The sequence below is a fragment of the Anopheles marshallii genome, chromosome 2 (genome assembly GCF_943734725.1).
Source record: "Anopheles marshallii chromosome 2, idAnoMarsDA_429_01, whole genome shotgun sequence".
NCBI classification, from domain to species: domain Eukaryota; kingdom Metazoa; phylum Arthropoda; class Insecta; order Diptera; family Culicidae; genus Anopheles; species Anopheles marshallii.
In genome coordinates, this window is record NC_071326.1 from 75,968,455 (window position 1) to 75,985,475 (window position 17,021).

General features: G+C 49.2%; 3 protein-coding genes across 3 annotated transcripts in view; 2 read left to right on the forward strand and 1 right to left on the reverse strand.

The window, feature by feature from the left end:
• The first annotated feature begins 195 nt into the window (after positions 1-195).
• On the forward strand, positions 196-5,140 carry LOC128710104 (inactive rhomboid protein 1-like). The gene is made up of 7 exons (XM_053805146.1): positions 196-680; positions 768-3,030; positions 3,094-3,321; positions 3,394-3,732; positions 3,808-4,062; positions 4,141-4,398; positions 4,474-5,140. The coding sequence occupies exons 1-7, from the start codon at positions 196-198 to the stop codon at positions 4,975-4,977; spliced, it is 4,332 nt and encodes a 1,443-aa protein (XP_053661121.1). The 3' UTR covers positions 4,978-5,140.
• Positions 5,141-5,856: 716 nt separating this feature from the next.
• LOC128708016 (tRNA pseudouridine(38/39) synthase) lies at positions 5,857-7,942 on the forward strand. The gene is made up of 5 exons (XM_053802973.1): positions 5,857-5,925; positions 6,004-6,232; positions 6,304-7,138; positions 7,208-7,341; positions 7,767-7,942. Exons 1-5 carry the CDS (start codon positions 5,857-5,859, stop codon positions 7,940-7,942), a joined length of 1,443 nt encoding a protein of 480 aa, XP_053658948.1.
• Positions 7,943-8,622: 680 nt separating this feature from the next.
• The window catches only part of LOC128706956 (uncharacterized), a 28,924-nt gene continuing 20,525 nt past the window's right edge, over positions 8,623-17,021 (reverse strand). Inside the window, exons 3-7 of the mRNA XM_053801900.1 lie at positions 10,580-12,245; positions 9,175-10,226; positions 8,921-9,091; positions 8,739-8,856; positions 8,623-8,662 (exon numbers count right to left, since the gene is read on the reverse strand). Coding sequence (XP_053657875.1) covers positions 8,623-8,662; positions 8,739-8,856; positions 8,921-9,091; positions 9,175-10,226; positions 10,580-12,245 — 3,047 coding nt within the window. The remainder of the gene's footprint in view (positions 8,663-8,738; positions 8,857-8,920; positions 9,092-9,174; positions 10,227-10,579; positions 12,246-17,021) is intronic.

Sequence of the window (17,021 nt, forward strand, 5' to 3'; positions counted from 1 at the left end):
GTAGAGAGAAAATAAATCCCGTGGTCATAGAGTAGCCCGTCGAAGGAGTCCCAAGGAGAAGCGCCGCCTGCTTTGCAACAAATCCCAGCCAAACAGTACGGTGCTAAGGAGCAGTGGAATTGATGCGTAAAGACAAGCACACCACAGTGAACGCGTTCGGTTCATTTGGCGAAACACGGGACGCACTCGGAAGGCATGAGCCGTAGCCGCCGGTCATCGTTTGGTCACCAGCACTATCAGCAGCAGTTTACCGTCACATCCACTATCAACTACGACGATGGGCTGTGCGATGGTACGAGCGGGCCCGGGTTGGTACCGACCGGCGGCACAACATCTTCGCCATCGCGCTTTAGCGAGTCATCCTACTCGAACCTGGGATCCCGCCTGACCGCGTACGTTGCCCAATCACCACATCCTCCACAGCCACCGCCACCATCGCAGCCCACCCTTCCGCCATCGTCCGCATCTTCGGTGTCGTCCGTGACTGATCGGTATGGGGCCACCGTCGAGGAATCACTGAGACCGTGCTGCATCTCACCGGCCGCTCCGACCACGAACGGCAGTCATGCCGGGAGTGGCATGTCCAGTGACCGATACTCGACCAGCTCTGCACCGAATTCCATCATCTATCCGGAAACGCGCAATGGACCACATCACCGCTCCATGTCACCGGGATCACGGTAAGCGATACCATTCTTGGGCAGTCTGAAATTCTTGGGCAGATGGGCAATATTTGTCATGCTTGTTTTTCTCTACATCTCCCCCAGCACGAGATATCCCGTTCCGGAACGGTTCCGAGATCCGCCTGCATCGGCACCACCCCAGCAAACGACACAACCGAAGCTGGACCAGTTTGGCAACTATCTCATCAGCAATGCGCCACTGATAACGACCTCCGAAAGCTACAACTATCTCACCTCGACTGTACATACACCGGTCAAGCGTTACATACCGACACCACCGCCTCCAGAGAACTTCCAGCATGAACCGACGGCGGGTGGCCTTGGTGCGAGCCTGATGGCCGGGCTGATGGCATCCGGTGGTGGCATCAACATCATCAACCACCCGCAAGGTAGCAATGGGACGGGATCACTTCTCAAGTCGCTACCCTACCGTCTCAAGGTACCGAAAGCGGACGGTTCCGGGCTTGGGGAAGACACGACGGATCACTACGCTACGCCACCAAGGGCACGACCGGTCGGAGGCAAATGTCAGCAGCCGATCTGTACATTCACGCAGCAACCCCCGGGAGGTGGTACGCTGGGCCGTCCGACACTGCAGCCCGAATATTCGATGTTGCGGGCAGCCACACCGGTAAGCATCATGAGCGAACCGATGGTGATCGGTCACCAACCGTCGTCGGACGAGGAGCAGTGCTACCAGTGCAACAGTCTCCGACAAGCGACCGGTGTACATCAAACGACACAAACCTCCGGTCCGATCAGTCCGCAACCGCTCTCGATCTCGTCCGTGTCGATGTCCGACATGGAGCGCCAATCGCCCCTCAGCCCACCGTCACTCGTTTCGCATGCATCGTACGCACATCACCATCACCATCATCACCACCATCATCACCAGCAGCAGCAACAGCAGCATTATACGCTCGCAACACCGGGCGATGATGGCAGAAACGCACAGCAGTCGCTTATTATCGCGCAATCACACGCACTGAACAGCGCGTGTAGCAACCCATCGATCATTATTCAGTACCAACATCAGCAGCACATTCAGGCCCATCAGCAGATACAGCAGCAGCCGCTTTATCAGCAGCTTCAGCAGCTACAGCAGCAACATGCTCAGCAGCAGCAGCAACAACAACAGCATCATCACCAGCAACAGCTGCAGCTGCAACACCAGCAAGCACATCAACAAGCTCAACAACAAGCGCAACAGGTTCAGGTTCAGCAGCAGCAGCAGCAGCAACAACAGCTACAGCACATGCATCTTCCCCGGCTTCAACCCGATTCCACACCTTCCACTCTGCAGCGGAACGTACAGGCGATACGCCAACAACGTTTAACGCACAAGCAACGCATCAAGGAGTATCTCCGTCGGAGCACATCACAGTTCTTCGGTGTCGATCAACTGCACGAAGATTACGAGCAGCAAAAGTGGGAAGATCGCCAGAAGCGTTTCGCGATCCGGCGGTTCGGTTCGCTCAAAGACGAACTTCCGGCAAATGCGCGGCCCAACGAACCGAGCGCGGATGTGATGAACGATCATCTCACGCACAGTGACCGGCCGGACATCCTGCCCGCCCAAAGCCAGGATGAGCCGGAAACGGAGCAGAATCGCCGCCAGCGCTTCAACCCGTACTACCGACACGAGGGCAGTGAAGAGTTCCTGGTCGAACGGAAACCGTCCGTTTCGCGCATGATGCTGAACGGGATCGTGTTCGTGGTGCAGAGCCTCCGTAACAGAATTCCCCGCAGGCAGAAGCAGTGGTCGCGCAGCTTCGCGCCGGCACATGTGGCGCTGAACAACGACGATAACGATATCTACGATGGGCTAACGCCGGTGCAGGAAGATGAGATGTTTTTCGACATCCCGGGCGGTGGCGCTCAGAACGGGAATGGTGCGGGAGGTCCTGCCGGACAGGAGCAGGAGCTCGGTGCAGCGGTACAGGACAATTCGCATCAGATCTACATGCTCGAGACGGACCGTGCGCTGGTGAGCAATGGGTGGCGGACGCGTACGGCTGAAGAGCAACTTCATCTGCAGGATCCCGCCGCACGAGCGGGCCGCAACAATGCAATGTTCCAGTTTTTCTACGGCCAGCGTATACCGGGTTCGATACTGGAGAGCGTGCTGGACAACTCGAGACGTCCATCGCGCCATTGCATTAAACTGCTGCGCCCAAACGCGCTAGACGATCGGTATGACTATCGACCGTTCTTCACGTACTGGATCAACACGACGCAAATTCTGGTGCTGCTGTTGACACTGCTGTGTTACGGCGTTGGTCCGATCGGGATCGGCTTTGAGCAGAAGAGCAGCCAGGTGTTGGTGACTAGCTTGAGCTTGCAAACGGTAAGGAAATTCGGCTAGCGATGACACACTTTTCCGAGTTATAATTGTTCTTCCTATTGCCAGGTACAACACTACGAGCCACGAAACATTTGGATCGGACCGCGAAGAGATGACCTGGTGCACCTGGGCTCCAAGTATGCGCCCTGTATGCGCCGGGATGGCAAAATAATGGATCTCATATCGAAGACGAGAAAGCAGGAACGCGAAACGGCCTGCTGCATACGAAACGATGATTCCGGCTGTGTGCAGAGCTCACAGGCCGACTGTTCCGTGCGTGGACTATGGCCTACGGTACTGGCACCATCGGCACCCAAAACGCTGGACATGCCTTTTATTCTCACGTCTAACCTCTCCCATCTTCAGACCATCTCAACGTGGAAGAAATGGTCCCCGGGTGACTCTGGACCGGGCGGACGCATCTCGGGCAGCGTCTGCGGGCTCGATCCGAAGTACTGCGATGCGCCGGCCTCGATCGCACCGCACGAATGGCCGGACGACATCACCAAGTGGCCTATCTGTCGGAAAAACAATCAGTTTACGCAACGCTTCCGCTTTAAGGATCACACTGCCGAGCACATGGTCTGCGAGGTGATTGGCCATCCGTGCTGTATGGGAATATCGGGCGAGTGTCGCATTACGACGCGCGAGTACTGCGACTTTGTGCGCGGTTACTTTCACGATGAAGCATCGCTGTGTTCACAGGTATGGGTGTTTGACGGAGTTGGGGCAGGACGTTCGCCAAGCAGTAATGTGATGTCTTTTCGCGAATTTCGTTAGGTTTCGTGCTTGAACGATGTGTGCGGCATGTTTCCGTTCATCGTGACCGATCTTCCCGATCAGTTCTACCGGCTGTTCACGTCACTCTACATACACGCTGGCATCGTTCATCTCATAATCACTGTTGCCTTTCAACACATACTCCTCGCGGATCTGGAGCGTCTGTTGGGATCACTGCGAACGGCGATAGTTTACATCGGTTCGGGTATCGTTGGCAACCTGACCAGTGCCATCTTCGTGCCCTACAAGGCAGAGGTAGAGGCTGCGGATCTGGCCTAATGTGGGAGGCTCTGGAACTGGAGCTATTTCACTAACTTTTACCTTCACTTTCAGGTTGGTCCTTTACCATCTTTAGCGGGCACACTATCCTCGCTGCTGGTGCTACTTATTCTGTGTCACTGGCGAAATTTGAAGAAACCACAGTACGCGATGCTGAAGATGCTCTTTCTGGGCTGTTTACTGTTCGGTATGGGTACCTTACCATGGCAGCAGAACTTTACCGGCTTGATATCGGGCCTGTTGTTCGGTATCACCTTCACCCTAGCTCTCACCCCATACCTCAGCTTCACCAAGTACAGTAGGAAAGGCAAGGTACGTTGTCTACAGTTGGTGCCGCGTTGCCTCAGGCGAGTTCGCCATTGACAACCGCAACTCCTTCCGTTTCAGATCAAGCTAGTGTGGACCTGCTTCGTGCTACACTTCGTGCTGTATGCGCTCATCTTTCTGGTGTTCTACCTGTTTCCGACCATATTCTCGCTCAACTTTCTCGAGGGCAATCAAATCTCGAGCATCAATGACAACAATGGCATGCACGATCACTTCAACCCCTACGACACGTTCAACTACTTTAATGGTAAGAACACCGACGGCGGTTCCTCGCACGGTGGAATGTTGCCCGGCGAGGGCGGCCGAAATGGGGGCGATGTCGGTGGTGGCGGTGGTAGGATCAAGGATTACGACCGTGGCGGTGGAGGCAGCAACCGGTACGGTGGTAATGGTGGTGGCGGCGGTGGTGCTATTAGCATGTCGGGCGGCACGATAAAAGCCATTAATCCCAAATACAATAATATAAATAGTAACGGTAATCTGAACGCAAAATCCAATATGCATAGTTATAAGATGGTAGCTATATGTGAAAAGGGCCAGTGCAATCCGCGTCCGAACGCATGACGTCGATGTGTTTTACTCTCGGTTACGACTACATCAATACAATTGATTTCTATTTTATTCATCCTTATCAGAATTATTGTACCGTTACACGATAACGCATATATACCGATATACTCCATATACCACGTGAAGCAGTGAACAGCCGGATGCAGGAAAATCTGGCTAAAAAAAGGAAAACGACAAAAAAAACATAAGAAAAAAAACCCCAGTTTAGGAAAAATCGTCTGCGGAAACAGGGCAAACCTAGTATGTCACCAAATGTATTACATGTCAGTGGATCGGCTAGCGAAAATGCGAACAGATTAGCAAATGGTGTACGCGCCACGTGGTGAAGCTGGCAAAATCTAAGTAAAAAAAAAAAACCGTAACGAAAATTGAATGAAATATATAATGAAAAACGCATGGTGTTTCATTTCCATAGAAATGGTTTTTTTATCGTTTTTATTGACTGCTGTTGGAAGAATTTTTAACTATCCGAAAAACTTGGGGACTTTTGTTAGCGAAATAAGGCTATACAATATTTACTTACGTAACGATTGCCTTTCTACTGTCTGAAAGCGGTTATTCTTGTTTAATCGAAATTGTATGGAGCTAGGCGGGTGTAAAATACTTCGTTTGAAACAATTTATATACGAGTGATCTTATTAACGGCCACTGATGTATCCAACGGAATAATTAAACTTGCAGTACTAGAAGCGAAATTGTATTGTGGTTGCGCTCTTGCAACGGCAGCCATTACTGCCGTACGCAGCCAAATGTTTGCCGTTTGACAGCTGTCAAAGCGGCTCGCCGGTTTGGTTTGTTTTGATTTTCCCCAGAATACATTCTCTTCGATTGTAATCCTATTTGCTTATGTTCTGTTAATTTTCTGCATTAACTATGGAAGTAAAAGTGAATAAAAAGGTGAAATCCGCAACAGATGAGGAGTTGCAATCGCTTTCCAAAGAGGTATTCATCCCGGAAGTAATACCTTAGTTTTTAACTGTATACCTAACTCAGGAGTTGTTTCCTACTTTTTTTTTGCAGGAGTTGATAACTAAAATCAGACAGCTTGAAGCACACAACGTTCAATTGAAAAGCATTGTACAGAAAAGCCTTAAATCTCATGAAGAAGCTACACATGGCAAAGCGACGAAGAAGCATCGTCCGTTCGATTTTAGCAAATGCTTCAAACGGCACATTTTGTTGCGTCTTTATTATCTCGGTTGGGACTATCAAGGTTTTGCAGCGCAGGAAGATTCCATTGAAACGATAGGTAGGGACAGTTCTATACACGCTTTATTACAATGAAATAATACTTTTAACATTTGTTTTTCATATCGCCAGAACATCACTTGTTTGCTGCACTGAAGAAGGTATGTCTGATCGAGGGTCGTGAAACTTCGAACTACAATCGTTGCGGGCGCACGGATAAGGGTGTCAGTGCGTTTTGTCAGGTGATAAGTTTGGATGTTCGCTCCAAGTTTTCACCGGAAGAACAGCTAGAAGAGAGCAATCTAGAGGGTGAGCTCGATTATTGTTCGATGCTTAATCGGGTGCTGCCCGTGGATATTCGTTGCATTGCCTGGATGCCGATGGTAAATCCTGCGTATAGTGCCCGCTTCGATTGTCGATCGCGGACGTACCGGTATTTCTTTCCGCAAGGAGATTTGAATGTACCTTTGATGGAGGAGGGCGCTCGTTATCTGGTGGGGGTACATGATTTTCGAAACTTCTGCAAAATGGACGTTGGAAATGGAGTTGTAAACTTCGTGAGAAGCATCGATGCAATTAGCATACAAATGTGTCAAGAAGATTATCTGGATAATGAAAGTTATAATATGTTGTGCGTCGAGCTAACGGGTAAAGCATTCCTTTGGCATCAGGTTCGATGCATCATGGCTGTACTGTTGCTGGTTGGACAGGGAAAGGAAGAACCGTCCGTGGTGAAAGAATTGTTGGATGTTGAGAAGAATCCCTGCAAACCACAGTACAGTATGGCAATCGATGTGCCGTTAAATCTGTACAAATGTCAGTTTAACGAGAAAAGCATCCAACCTGCCGGAGAAGAACAGCAGGAATCGGACGGTGGAAGCGATTTGCGGAATTGGATCTTCAAACATGAGAATGTGGTGCGAACAATCTGCGAGTTGCAGGGATTGTGGATGAAACAAAATGTGAAGTATGAGAATTGAAACGAGCTGTAGTTTCTTTGCGAACTCGACTTAAATTAACTCCTGTTCTCTTATAGATCAACAATGATTCGTGACATGTTGCATGAATTGGAACGTGTGGGATCTTGGCGCATGTCAGGTCAAGCAACACAACTGACCGAAGGGGTAAAAAGTAAAGAATATCGTCCCTTGCTACAACGGCAACAATGTGGTAAGCTTGCAAAATACGAATTGTTTTATGTGAAGTAGTTTATTTATCCAAAATGTACAAAAGGGTGGATGGTACAGAGCCCCAGAGTTCGTTTTGCGTTAACGTTGTTTACAAACAACCAGAACAAATTAAACACAAACCGTGCATAAAAAGGATGCATAAAATTTTGGAAAATTTCTGATATTAGAATTCCTCGGTAAAACAAAAGGAACTCCATTGAAAAATTGTCTTATAAGTATTACAGTACCGATATAAAGAAAACCTTAAAAAAACAGTCCTCAGGTCATTCAGATACTATTTCTCATTTTGCTCATCGAAGGTTTCGTTCCTTTTCACTGAATACATTTATTTTATATGAATATCATTGCTTTCAATTCTCGTTTACCTGAATCCACGTCCTTGTTTTCTTTCTCATGCACTTTCAGAGAGTCTGGAGAATCGCATCGAACATTATGCCAAGAAGCGACGCATCGAGGTTAGCACTAAATCAAACGACAGCAATGCGGACGGAAGCGACGAACCGATGCAGCAGAGTGTAGCCGACGACGGCACCAATAACGACGGTTATGTAGATCATGGTGTGACGGGAATAGAAAATTAGCTAGCCTTTAAACGCCGCAGTGGTTGTTTGTTATGAATGTTTCATTTTTATTAACTTTACGAGATATGTTTATGAGATTTGTACAAAGAGCGAGATAGTGGACGGAATGAAATGAGCACTCTTAACCTACATGTAGAACGTTTGGTCTTACACACATACACACACACACGCGCACGCACGCATAAACTATGTCCGATTCGGAGCAATTCGTTTCACGCACGAGACAAGCTATCGCGGCTTATCTCATTGTCGTAGAGGATAGATGACAATGGAAATGAGAGGAGGGGATATACGTGTGTGCGAATTAGTATGCCATTAGTGCTGTACGAATCCACTCTCCACCTTCTCCCGCATACACACACACACACACTCTCTTTGTCCGATGATCGGTGCGATCGGGTTTGGAATAGTTATTGCTTTGCTCTTTTGCTGAAATCTTACTGATAGGTCGCTTGCACTCCTCTAAAAAAAAACAAACAAACAATCCGCCACGCGTTGTGCCGCGGAACACGGTCACACCAAAGCACTATACAGAACAGGTGACTAGAATTGAAGTGTCCGTGGGGTTCGTGGGTGGAATAAATAATAGAGTGGTTTGGTGGGGCTTTAGCGATTGCCCCTCCGAGTCCAAACCGTTGCTGGGTTGCACGATTACGTGTTGAAGCGGTGTATGAAATCGCTCAGTTCGGTAGATTATCGACTGACTTAGCCCGGTGATACCTGATGGAAGGAGTTTCGAAAATTCAATTAGGATTTTTTAGTTCTGCAGTATACCGTGAGAGGTATAGGAAGTTACCTTCTTCGGGCGAGCTTCAGCACAACCGGTCCTTCCTTGACATTCTTGAACAGCGCAATCGTTTCGCAGTGGCTCATACCCTGCACGGCGACGTCGTTGATGGATAGAATTTCATCTCCTGCGTGGAACCAATACGGCTTTATTGGATTAGCGCTAATGGTACGATGTGATTCCGGACTTACCCGCCACTAACGTTCCATCGAGCGCAGCCTGTCCGCTTGGAAAGACGGTCTTCACGTAGATGCCCATGTTACCGCGGGGCGAATCACGTCCACCGACAATGCTGAACCCGAGCGATTTCATCCCGGCTCCCTTGTAGAAGGTGACAGTCAGATAGGTGCACTTGTGTATCCCTGGCAAAGGTGAGAGACATTCAATTAGGGTCTTTACTTCTGGGCAAAAGAAAAACACAACTAAGCGCTAACAATAACGTTACCCTCAATATAAGACGATCCCTCCTCGTTGATGAGGATCCGTACGCCGGCTTCAAACTTTGTACCATCTAGCGAGCAATCTAGCTCCTCCCGCGCACCGCTAATGTTGTTCTCCGTCTTCGACCGCTGCAACGGCACATTACCATCCGGTTTGCTGTCGAGATCGCCATCGTCCGACTTGAGCCGGATCCGCTGCACTGATCGCGGGATATCTTCTTCACTTTTTGGAACCTTCGTCCCGCGGTAGCTGTCGAGCTGCGTTGTTCGGGACGTACCGATCGGAACGTTCCGACGTATCGTGTCGGAGATTACCTGTACCAGCACGGTTGGATGTCCTTCCGCAATGGACGCACGTGAACCGTTACCCTCGCCACCGCTCGTGAGATGCCGTATCGATTGATTGATGCTGCCATGGGAAACAGGCCGATACAGGGAGTACAGTCCCGTTTCGTTCGAATCGATAAGATGCTTCGGCTGGGACGGATGAGCGCCACCGGCACCGGGTACCATCTCCTCATCACTATCCTTGATGAGCCGTTTCGCGCCGAGTATCTGGGAGTATCCGTTCTTGGCCAGTGCTTCGCAGCGCTGCTTGCTAATCATTTGCCACTTTTCATCGTCGCAGATCGTGTTCGAGATCGAGATGCGGTTCGCGTACACCGGCACGTAATCGGACGGTGCGTAGATCGGTGTCAGCGGGAACGGTTTCGGCTGCCCGGCACCGCCCCCACCGACCGCCGTTACGGACGGCTTGGACGATGCGCGCGTCGGTGAGGACGAGGATGACGAGGACGCCGACGAACCGTCCGGCGTGGTCGAGATCGAGATCGCACCGGACGCGCTGGCGGTCGACCCGTTCGGCCGGGAATCGATCTTAATCTTACGATTGGCGTCAGAGTTGAACGTAGTTAACTCGTCATGTGCAATGACAAGATCTACGACATTGTTGACAAATGTCGATAGGATACGCTGGACAGTGCTGGGAGACTGCAGGCCACGTAAATGATGCCCGTTTACGTTCACAATCTCGTCGCCGATGCGCAATCGGCCATCCCTGGTGAATGAATCGTGGGGCGAACGTAGGGTAGGGAGGAAGAAACAAACAAAAGTGATTCGTAATGAGTTTAAAACGCGTGATATAATGTGGTAAATGGATTGTTTTGCATAAGCTTCAAAATGGCAAACACGTATCGAGCACCATTTTCGTGAGGATCGCACAGACGCTGCTGTGTGTCCGGTATATAGCAAGTAGGTGAGGAATGAATTTACTTTTGTTCAATAAATTTGGACATCTTCATAAAAGGAACGAAGATTATACAATGCGAGAAGACTTGCTAAGTTGGCTTAAGTTGGAGCACTAGCTTCACCGTGTGCATGATTTAGTTAGCTGAAAAGCTCGCTACTCACTTGTAAGCAATTCCTTCCGGATCGATCTCGGTGACCAGGTAGCGCGTCTCACACTCGCCCTCATCCAGCCCGATCGTTTGCGGCGTCAGCTCGATGCCGATCGTTTCGTCGCCCTGCTGTTTGACCAGCTTAATCTGCCGGAACCGGCGGCGTATCGTACCGCAGTCGAAACCACCGCCCGCTCCAACGCCGGAAACGATCGACGAAGAGGACGAGGATAGACGCCTCCGGCTACCGAACACGTACGATTGATCTTTCGTCCGGATCGCGTCCACGTACGCATCACCACCATTGAAGGACGTCGAAAGCCCACCGGCCGAATGTTGCTGCTGGTGATGATGATGTTGGTGGTGCGATGAACTCACACTACTGTTTAGTGACGCATTGCTAGTATCGTCGATCTTATCCTCTGCATGTCGACCATCACTATCATAGCCCGACTCGTTGCTGCTCAGGCAACTGCTCAGCCGCTGATAGTTCAGCACGAAGCTGTGCTCCGTATCGGTGAGTGTCTTGATCGAATTGTTGCGCGACATTATGCCAACATCGCTGCTCGTACCGATAGACTTACTGTCGGTGGTAGAAGCCGGCAGAAACACATCGCTACCACTCTCACCGGAGATGTTGAGCTGCGAGTCCGTAATCGAAACACTGTCCAGATCCGACCGAAGACTCACTATTGAACCACGGTTCCCGGTGCGCAGGAGATTCTCCTTAATACGGCTATAGTTGATGACCGATCCGCCATTCTCTTCCGGCAGTACCGAAAGCTTCGAGCGCAGGAAGGCGTACGGGAAGTGGTTTTTCTTCGACAGAGCGCCCTCCGCCGGGTTTGACGGTTGCCCGACACGTGCAATATCGTCGCAGCTGGAAGATTTGGTGGCTGTCGTACAGGACGTCGCTGACGAGGGGCCTGATTCTTGGGTGGAACCCGTTCCACTGCCGTTGGTGTGTGCGTCACGCAACCCGGTCAGGTGAAGCTGTGACGATAGGGAAGTGCTGCCGACGGTCGTCTTCGAGTGCCCGTTAGCTAGATTAACACCATCGGTAGGATCATCGCACTTGACGTACGAGGAGCTATTAAGCTGACTGGTCGAACTGCTACGATACAGCATCTGCTGGTGCTGTTGCTCCATTTTGCTCAGATCCGCTTGGGTTTGGGCGAGTGACATATGTTGCAGCAGTTGGTGGGATTGCTGCTGTTGATGCTGTTGCTGTTGCTGCTGCTGTTGCAGGAACTGTTGCTTCTGATAGTGGTTCGACTTGTGATTTAGCATACCGGTGGAGCCCATACGGTAGAAGAAGTTCCGGAACGTGCCCGACGATCGTTCGGAGTTGAGCTTCACCAGCGGGTCGTGCCCGTTGCTGGTGAACGAACCGTTCGTGGCACGGTGACTTTGGTTTGCCTTCAGCGGGACGGTGGATTTTCCCTTCCGTGCACTCTCCTGTTCACCGCAGATCGTACTGATGCAGGGTTCGGAAGAGGAGGAGATGCAAGTGGCACCATTGATCGGGGACATTGAGGTTGCGGACGTGGAGGACGGTGGCACTACCGGTGGAGCCACGGACACGAGTGCAACACTACCGGGTCCGGCTAGCTTGTGTGCATCGCTGCCACGGCGTAGTAGATCGAACTTTTTGCCCATTTTGCGACCCCATGTGAACACTGCAACGAAAGATGTGAGTTGAAGATACAATATTATTATAAACGTATTATGTATTAATGTGAGTTTATGTCAAGGAGAAGGGCTAGTTTATGTACTGTTCAACCTAGTGGAGGTGGAAACTTCGAGAACCATCTTCTATCCGGTCGAATCAGATCTTGGCATACGTTGGTGACCTAGACATCATTGGTTTACGGTTCACCTACGGAGCGGATGCTTCCACATGACTTAAGCAGGCGTCAGAAAACCTCTGGATTCACAAAGCAAAAACCAAGTTGATGGTGGCACCACCAACGGCCCTGCCAACAGATCCTAACTTACGTTGATGTTGAAATATGCGTGAGGGTGCTGGCTGCCAACCGGTCATACTACAGTCTGAGAAAACTTCTCCACTCAAAACACCTGTCGCGACGAACGAAGTTGGGACTATATAGAACCAGAACCTATTTAGTTCCAGTGCTCACATACGCCTCTGAGTCATGGATGTTGTCCAAAACTGACGAAACCCTCTTAGCCGCGTTCGAGAGGAAGATGCTCAGAAGGATCTTTGGCCCCTAGTGTGTAGAAGGACAATGAAGGAGCCGCGACAATGACGAGCTCTACGAGCCAGGATAAGACTTGCCAGGTTCTGGTGGGCTGAACACTTCATGAGAATGACACCGGACGACCCAGCCTGTAAAGTCCTTTTAGGTAAAATTAAGATGGAGTGATGGCGTTGATGTGTACGCCATATAAAGGATAATGGATTGGCTGACGACGGAGCTGTACCGTGAGCAGTTTTGAGGACTCCTGCAGCAGTTCGAGACCGGCGAAGTGGTCTCCTAACGCTGGTTAAGTACCATGTATCATGTACAAATATTGGAACTTCAATGTCTGTAAAATTCTAGTAATTAGATTTATATGCAATAATCTCATTCGAAGTTTTTTTTCCCCCAAACGTTTCATAAATTCGTGGATAATTGATTGAAAAGTATTATTTAACCAAACTGCATAATTAATCACAATATGAGCAACATTTCAATTTGGAGAAAGCCGTAACGCTTTTGAGCTTCACGGCACGACATTTCACCGGTTTTCGGAATGAAAGGGTGAATAAATATGTTCAGAAATAAGATTCAATACGATTGTGAAGCCGGATCCAACAATAGCCGGGGAACGGCATTTTGCATACGGCCCAGCATTCCAGCGAATCCTCCCCGCCGAATAATAACATTGTAAAAGCTGCACAAAGACCGTTCGCTTCGTGTGGGTTTTCGCTCATCTCTGTTCCCCGGGTTTCCGGGATAAAAGATAAAAGTGCTCTATTGTGTCGGACCCAATCGCACATGGCACAATTGTGCTTTATCCTCAATTCGCTCTGGGCAATCATTTGTCGATTTGTGATTTAAAGCATCTGCATCGTGTCGGCCGTTGCCTGCAGTTCGATTCTGATGCTTTTACTACCATCGCTTCCCCTCCAACGAATGTAGCAACGGCAGAAACGGCAAAAAAATATGTGGGGGAGAATTGTAAATAACAAAAAAAAAAACACTCCGGATTCCTACGGGTAAGAATATTGTGAGCATCCACCCCCTCCCCCGAGTGCACAAAGACGGTCGCGATGTGCACTCTGCCAACTTGCTGCATCATCTGGATGCATGCGAGATGTCTGCTGTTTTTTTGCGGGAGAAGGAAAAAAAAAACCATCCATTGCTGCCGCCTATCTGTGTACCGGGCCTGAGACCTTGAACCAGCGGGCCCCGGGAATGATGCATTTAATGATCGGGAAGATTATTGGCGCATGCAGATGGAGGGCGGCCGTGTAACCCTATATTCCCTGGGCGCCATTTGGCAGACTGGCTGCTGCTGCTGTTGGTGGTGCTGCTGGGATATTCGAGATGACGACACACCAAGGCAGGCTTGAAAGGTATCGGGCGTACTGTGCGGAGGGAAAGCAATGGTACTGCATCGCGGTACCAGACGATGCCCGAACTCCGGCTGCACTGTAAGGTGTCGAGTTCCTAATGCGCGCAGACATGCGGAAAAATGTTTCGGTTTTTATTTTAGTTCGCTGTGGCACCGACGACGGCGTACGATCGTATTTCGTTTACCTATTGCCGGGTGAAGGGGGTGCGTGGCACACTCGGTCAAAGGGGCGGACAAGGGAAATTGAGAACTCATGCAACAATGAAAACATACTGCACAGCATGTGGAAGGAGCACACGCACACACACACAACCACACACACACACACACACATGGGCAGGATACAAAGGTTGATTATGGGACCAGTAGTGGCAAAAAGAAATCAGAAACAGTAACGTTCTTCGCAAGGAAACGCATATCGGCAAACCGTTCCGCAAAGTAACTTGAGCTAAATTGGGATGGCAAATGGTGTACGGAATCAAGGACATAAATTTACTCTCCTCTTACGTTGTACTCCCCGGTAGGGTGCTCCTGGACGTAAAGTGTCGGACGGCTAGCAATTGAATTCTTCATTAAACAATCGAAATGAAGCATGTTCATTAGGGTGACAGTCACGTGGTTACGCGTTCGTCTAGCGATCTACTGATTTTTTAAACAACGTGTAGGTATTTTTGAAATGGAAAAGGGCTTTAGTGGTTTTTGGATTCGTTAATGACCCTATAGGACACGCCTGCCATTTCTGACTTACTGAACTTAATTTTACCACGTAGGACGTATTTTGTATGGTCCGGATGTAGTCAATAACATCGTTAACACCTTCCTGGAGCAAGGAGATAGTGTTTAACAAAAGTCTAGTTTTGATCATCCCACCAGTGCAGAAGAAGTTGAAGATCAAGGCCAAAGGCTTGGATTCCTCGTGGTTTTGCCAGACGATCGTAGCAACTGATCAAACGATGTGGTAGAAGATGCTACAGTGGTCATGTAGATCGTGTCCATAAGACTTAATGGGATAAAAATGACTCACTGGGGACTATCGTTCAACAAGAAGGTAAATGTTGATATCTCCCACACAAAAGTGCTCAAAGAAACGGTTTATGATCGACGATCACTGAAGTAGAGATATGCTTTCCATCGAGACTTCGGCAGAGAATGGGGAATTTTAGAACGCGAAGTGCATTCCGGATTTGCGAAGCTGGACATTGTCTTTTGTTCTGGCCTAGCCTAGGGCTATTATGCCCTATTAGAGATGATGATGATGGTGATGGTCCCAACACGTACCCCAACAGAGGTTTGAGAAGGAAAGGATTACCTTTATGATATTTTAAAACTACAATTCATTTGCTCGAAAAGTAGTATTACCGAAGTATACATCTGAGAAAAAGTCAGCGGCTCTCACGTTCATAGTTGTCACATCAACTTACTATTACAAGAATGTGTCAATATTCATTATCATCAAACCTTTAGCGCCTGTTTTGTTACAGCCAGTCCTCCAGAAATTGCTTCACTACTTCCCATCACGCCGCTGCTCAATATTTGACAAGTTTATCAGAGTTGGTACAGCTGAAACCAGGCTACTACGCTCCAGAACAGGAAAACCTAATGTACTGTCCACGGTCACTTACAAAACATTAATAGAAAAACATCGCAGTAGCAATTAAAATCGCACGATCTCTATAGGAGCTATTGATGAATGTTTGGGCAATCCTGCTCCAATAATTCGTTGGACGTTTCTTGAAGTAATTGATAAAAGATGAGGACTGAGGTGAAAACCAACTGCTTCTTGAAACCAGCTTCTGGATTTGTTAAGGTTCTGGGCAACTTCAACGATGCCAATCATGTGAACCTTGAAACGAGTTTCGTCGAATGCTTGTTCAATTTGGCTTTGGTAGTAATTTTCTCATCATCACCTTCGAAGTTATTACTTTTATTGTATACTTTAATCAGATTGTAACATATTTAGGAGCTTCATACTCTATTTTTGATCCCAATCTTCCTGCACAGAATAATGAACCAGAGCAAATGCAACAATCCTTTAATGCATAACTGTTTCTTGTGTGTTTGGCCCCAAAGAACCATACCGGTTGATGGGTTTTGACCACGTTGGTAAATCAAGTATTGTACCCATTACGCTCAGCCTATTAGACCTAATAGGTGCAACTTGATCGATAAGGAGTTCCGATCTTGTACCGTCCACAATCGAAGGCGACTTACGCTGCTGTCATTTACCCTAAACGAGCTCGGTCCACTTCCACGAAGGTGTGCTACCTTAGAGCACCGTTAGCAACCGTCTCCTTATATAGCGCCCCAAAAGGGAAGCTGTGCGGGAAGCTGTGGATGCGTTCCAATAAATCATTCCCGGGTATTCCAGCTCCTCCAGCGAAAGGGAGCCAAGAGGCGACGGCCTATCGTTCAACATTGTGTCGCGTTAGAACGCGCATACGAGATCGGGCAAAGATCGGATGACAAATTTCTGCTCCTCTTTGCGGGGGGGAGGGGCGGTCAGGGTGCAGATGGAAGACGGGTCGAATAGTTGTCGCTGCTGACCACGCATTTTCCCCGGGTGCGTAACGGCTCACACAAGGTTAATGATCCTGTCAAAATAGTATCACGCACCACACGAACGGCCATGCCCGATACACGGAAAGTAAAATCTGTTAACGATCTCGCGGGTTGCCGAGCTCGATGTCCACACCGCTCCCGATCGTAGCAACAGGCAAACCGTTTGCTGGCGGTGTCCCGCCGTGCGATTCCCGATCGATATCGGGGACCGGTTTTGGGGCCGATTACCAAGAATAGAATAATTATTTCCCGGCAGTTGGTCGCGAACGCGCGTCGCTTCGATTTATGGCCGAACGGGTATGGCAGAATGCTGT

Excerpts from the sequence above, each read along its gene's own strand:
- LOC128710104 (XM_053805146.1), top strand. The coding sequence starts at position 196 with ATGAGCCGTAGCCGCCGGTCATCGTTTGGTCACCAGCACTATCAGCAG. Across the intron at positions 3,322-3,393 it reads TGCGTGGACTATGGCCTACG|ACCATCTCAACGTGGAAGAA; the intron begins GTACTGGCACCA and ends TCCCATCTTCAG. Across the intron at positions 3,733-3,807 it reads AAGCATCGCTGTGTTCACAG|GTTTCGTGCTTGAACGATGT; the intron begins GTATGGGTGTTT and ends GAATTTCGTTAG.
- LOC128708016 (XM_053802973.1), top strand. The coding sequence starts at position 5,857 with ATGGAAGTAAAAGTGAATAAAAAGGTGAAATCCGCAACAGATGAGGAG. Across the intron at positions 5,926-6,003 it reads TGCAATCGCTTTCCAAAGAG|GAGTTGATAACTAAAATCAG; the intron begins GTATTCATCCCG and ends TTTTTTTTGCAG. Across the intron at positions 7,139-7,207 it reads TGGATGAAACAAAATGTGAA|ATCAACAATGATTCGTGACA; the intron begins GTATGAGAATTG and ends GTTCTCTTATAG.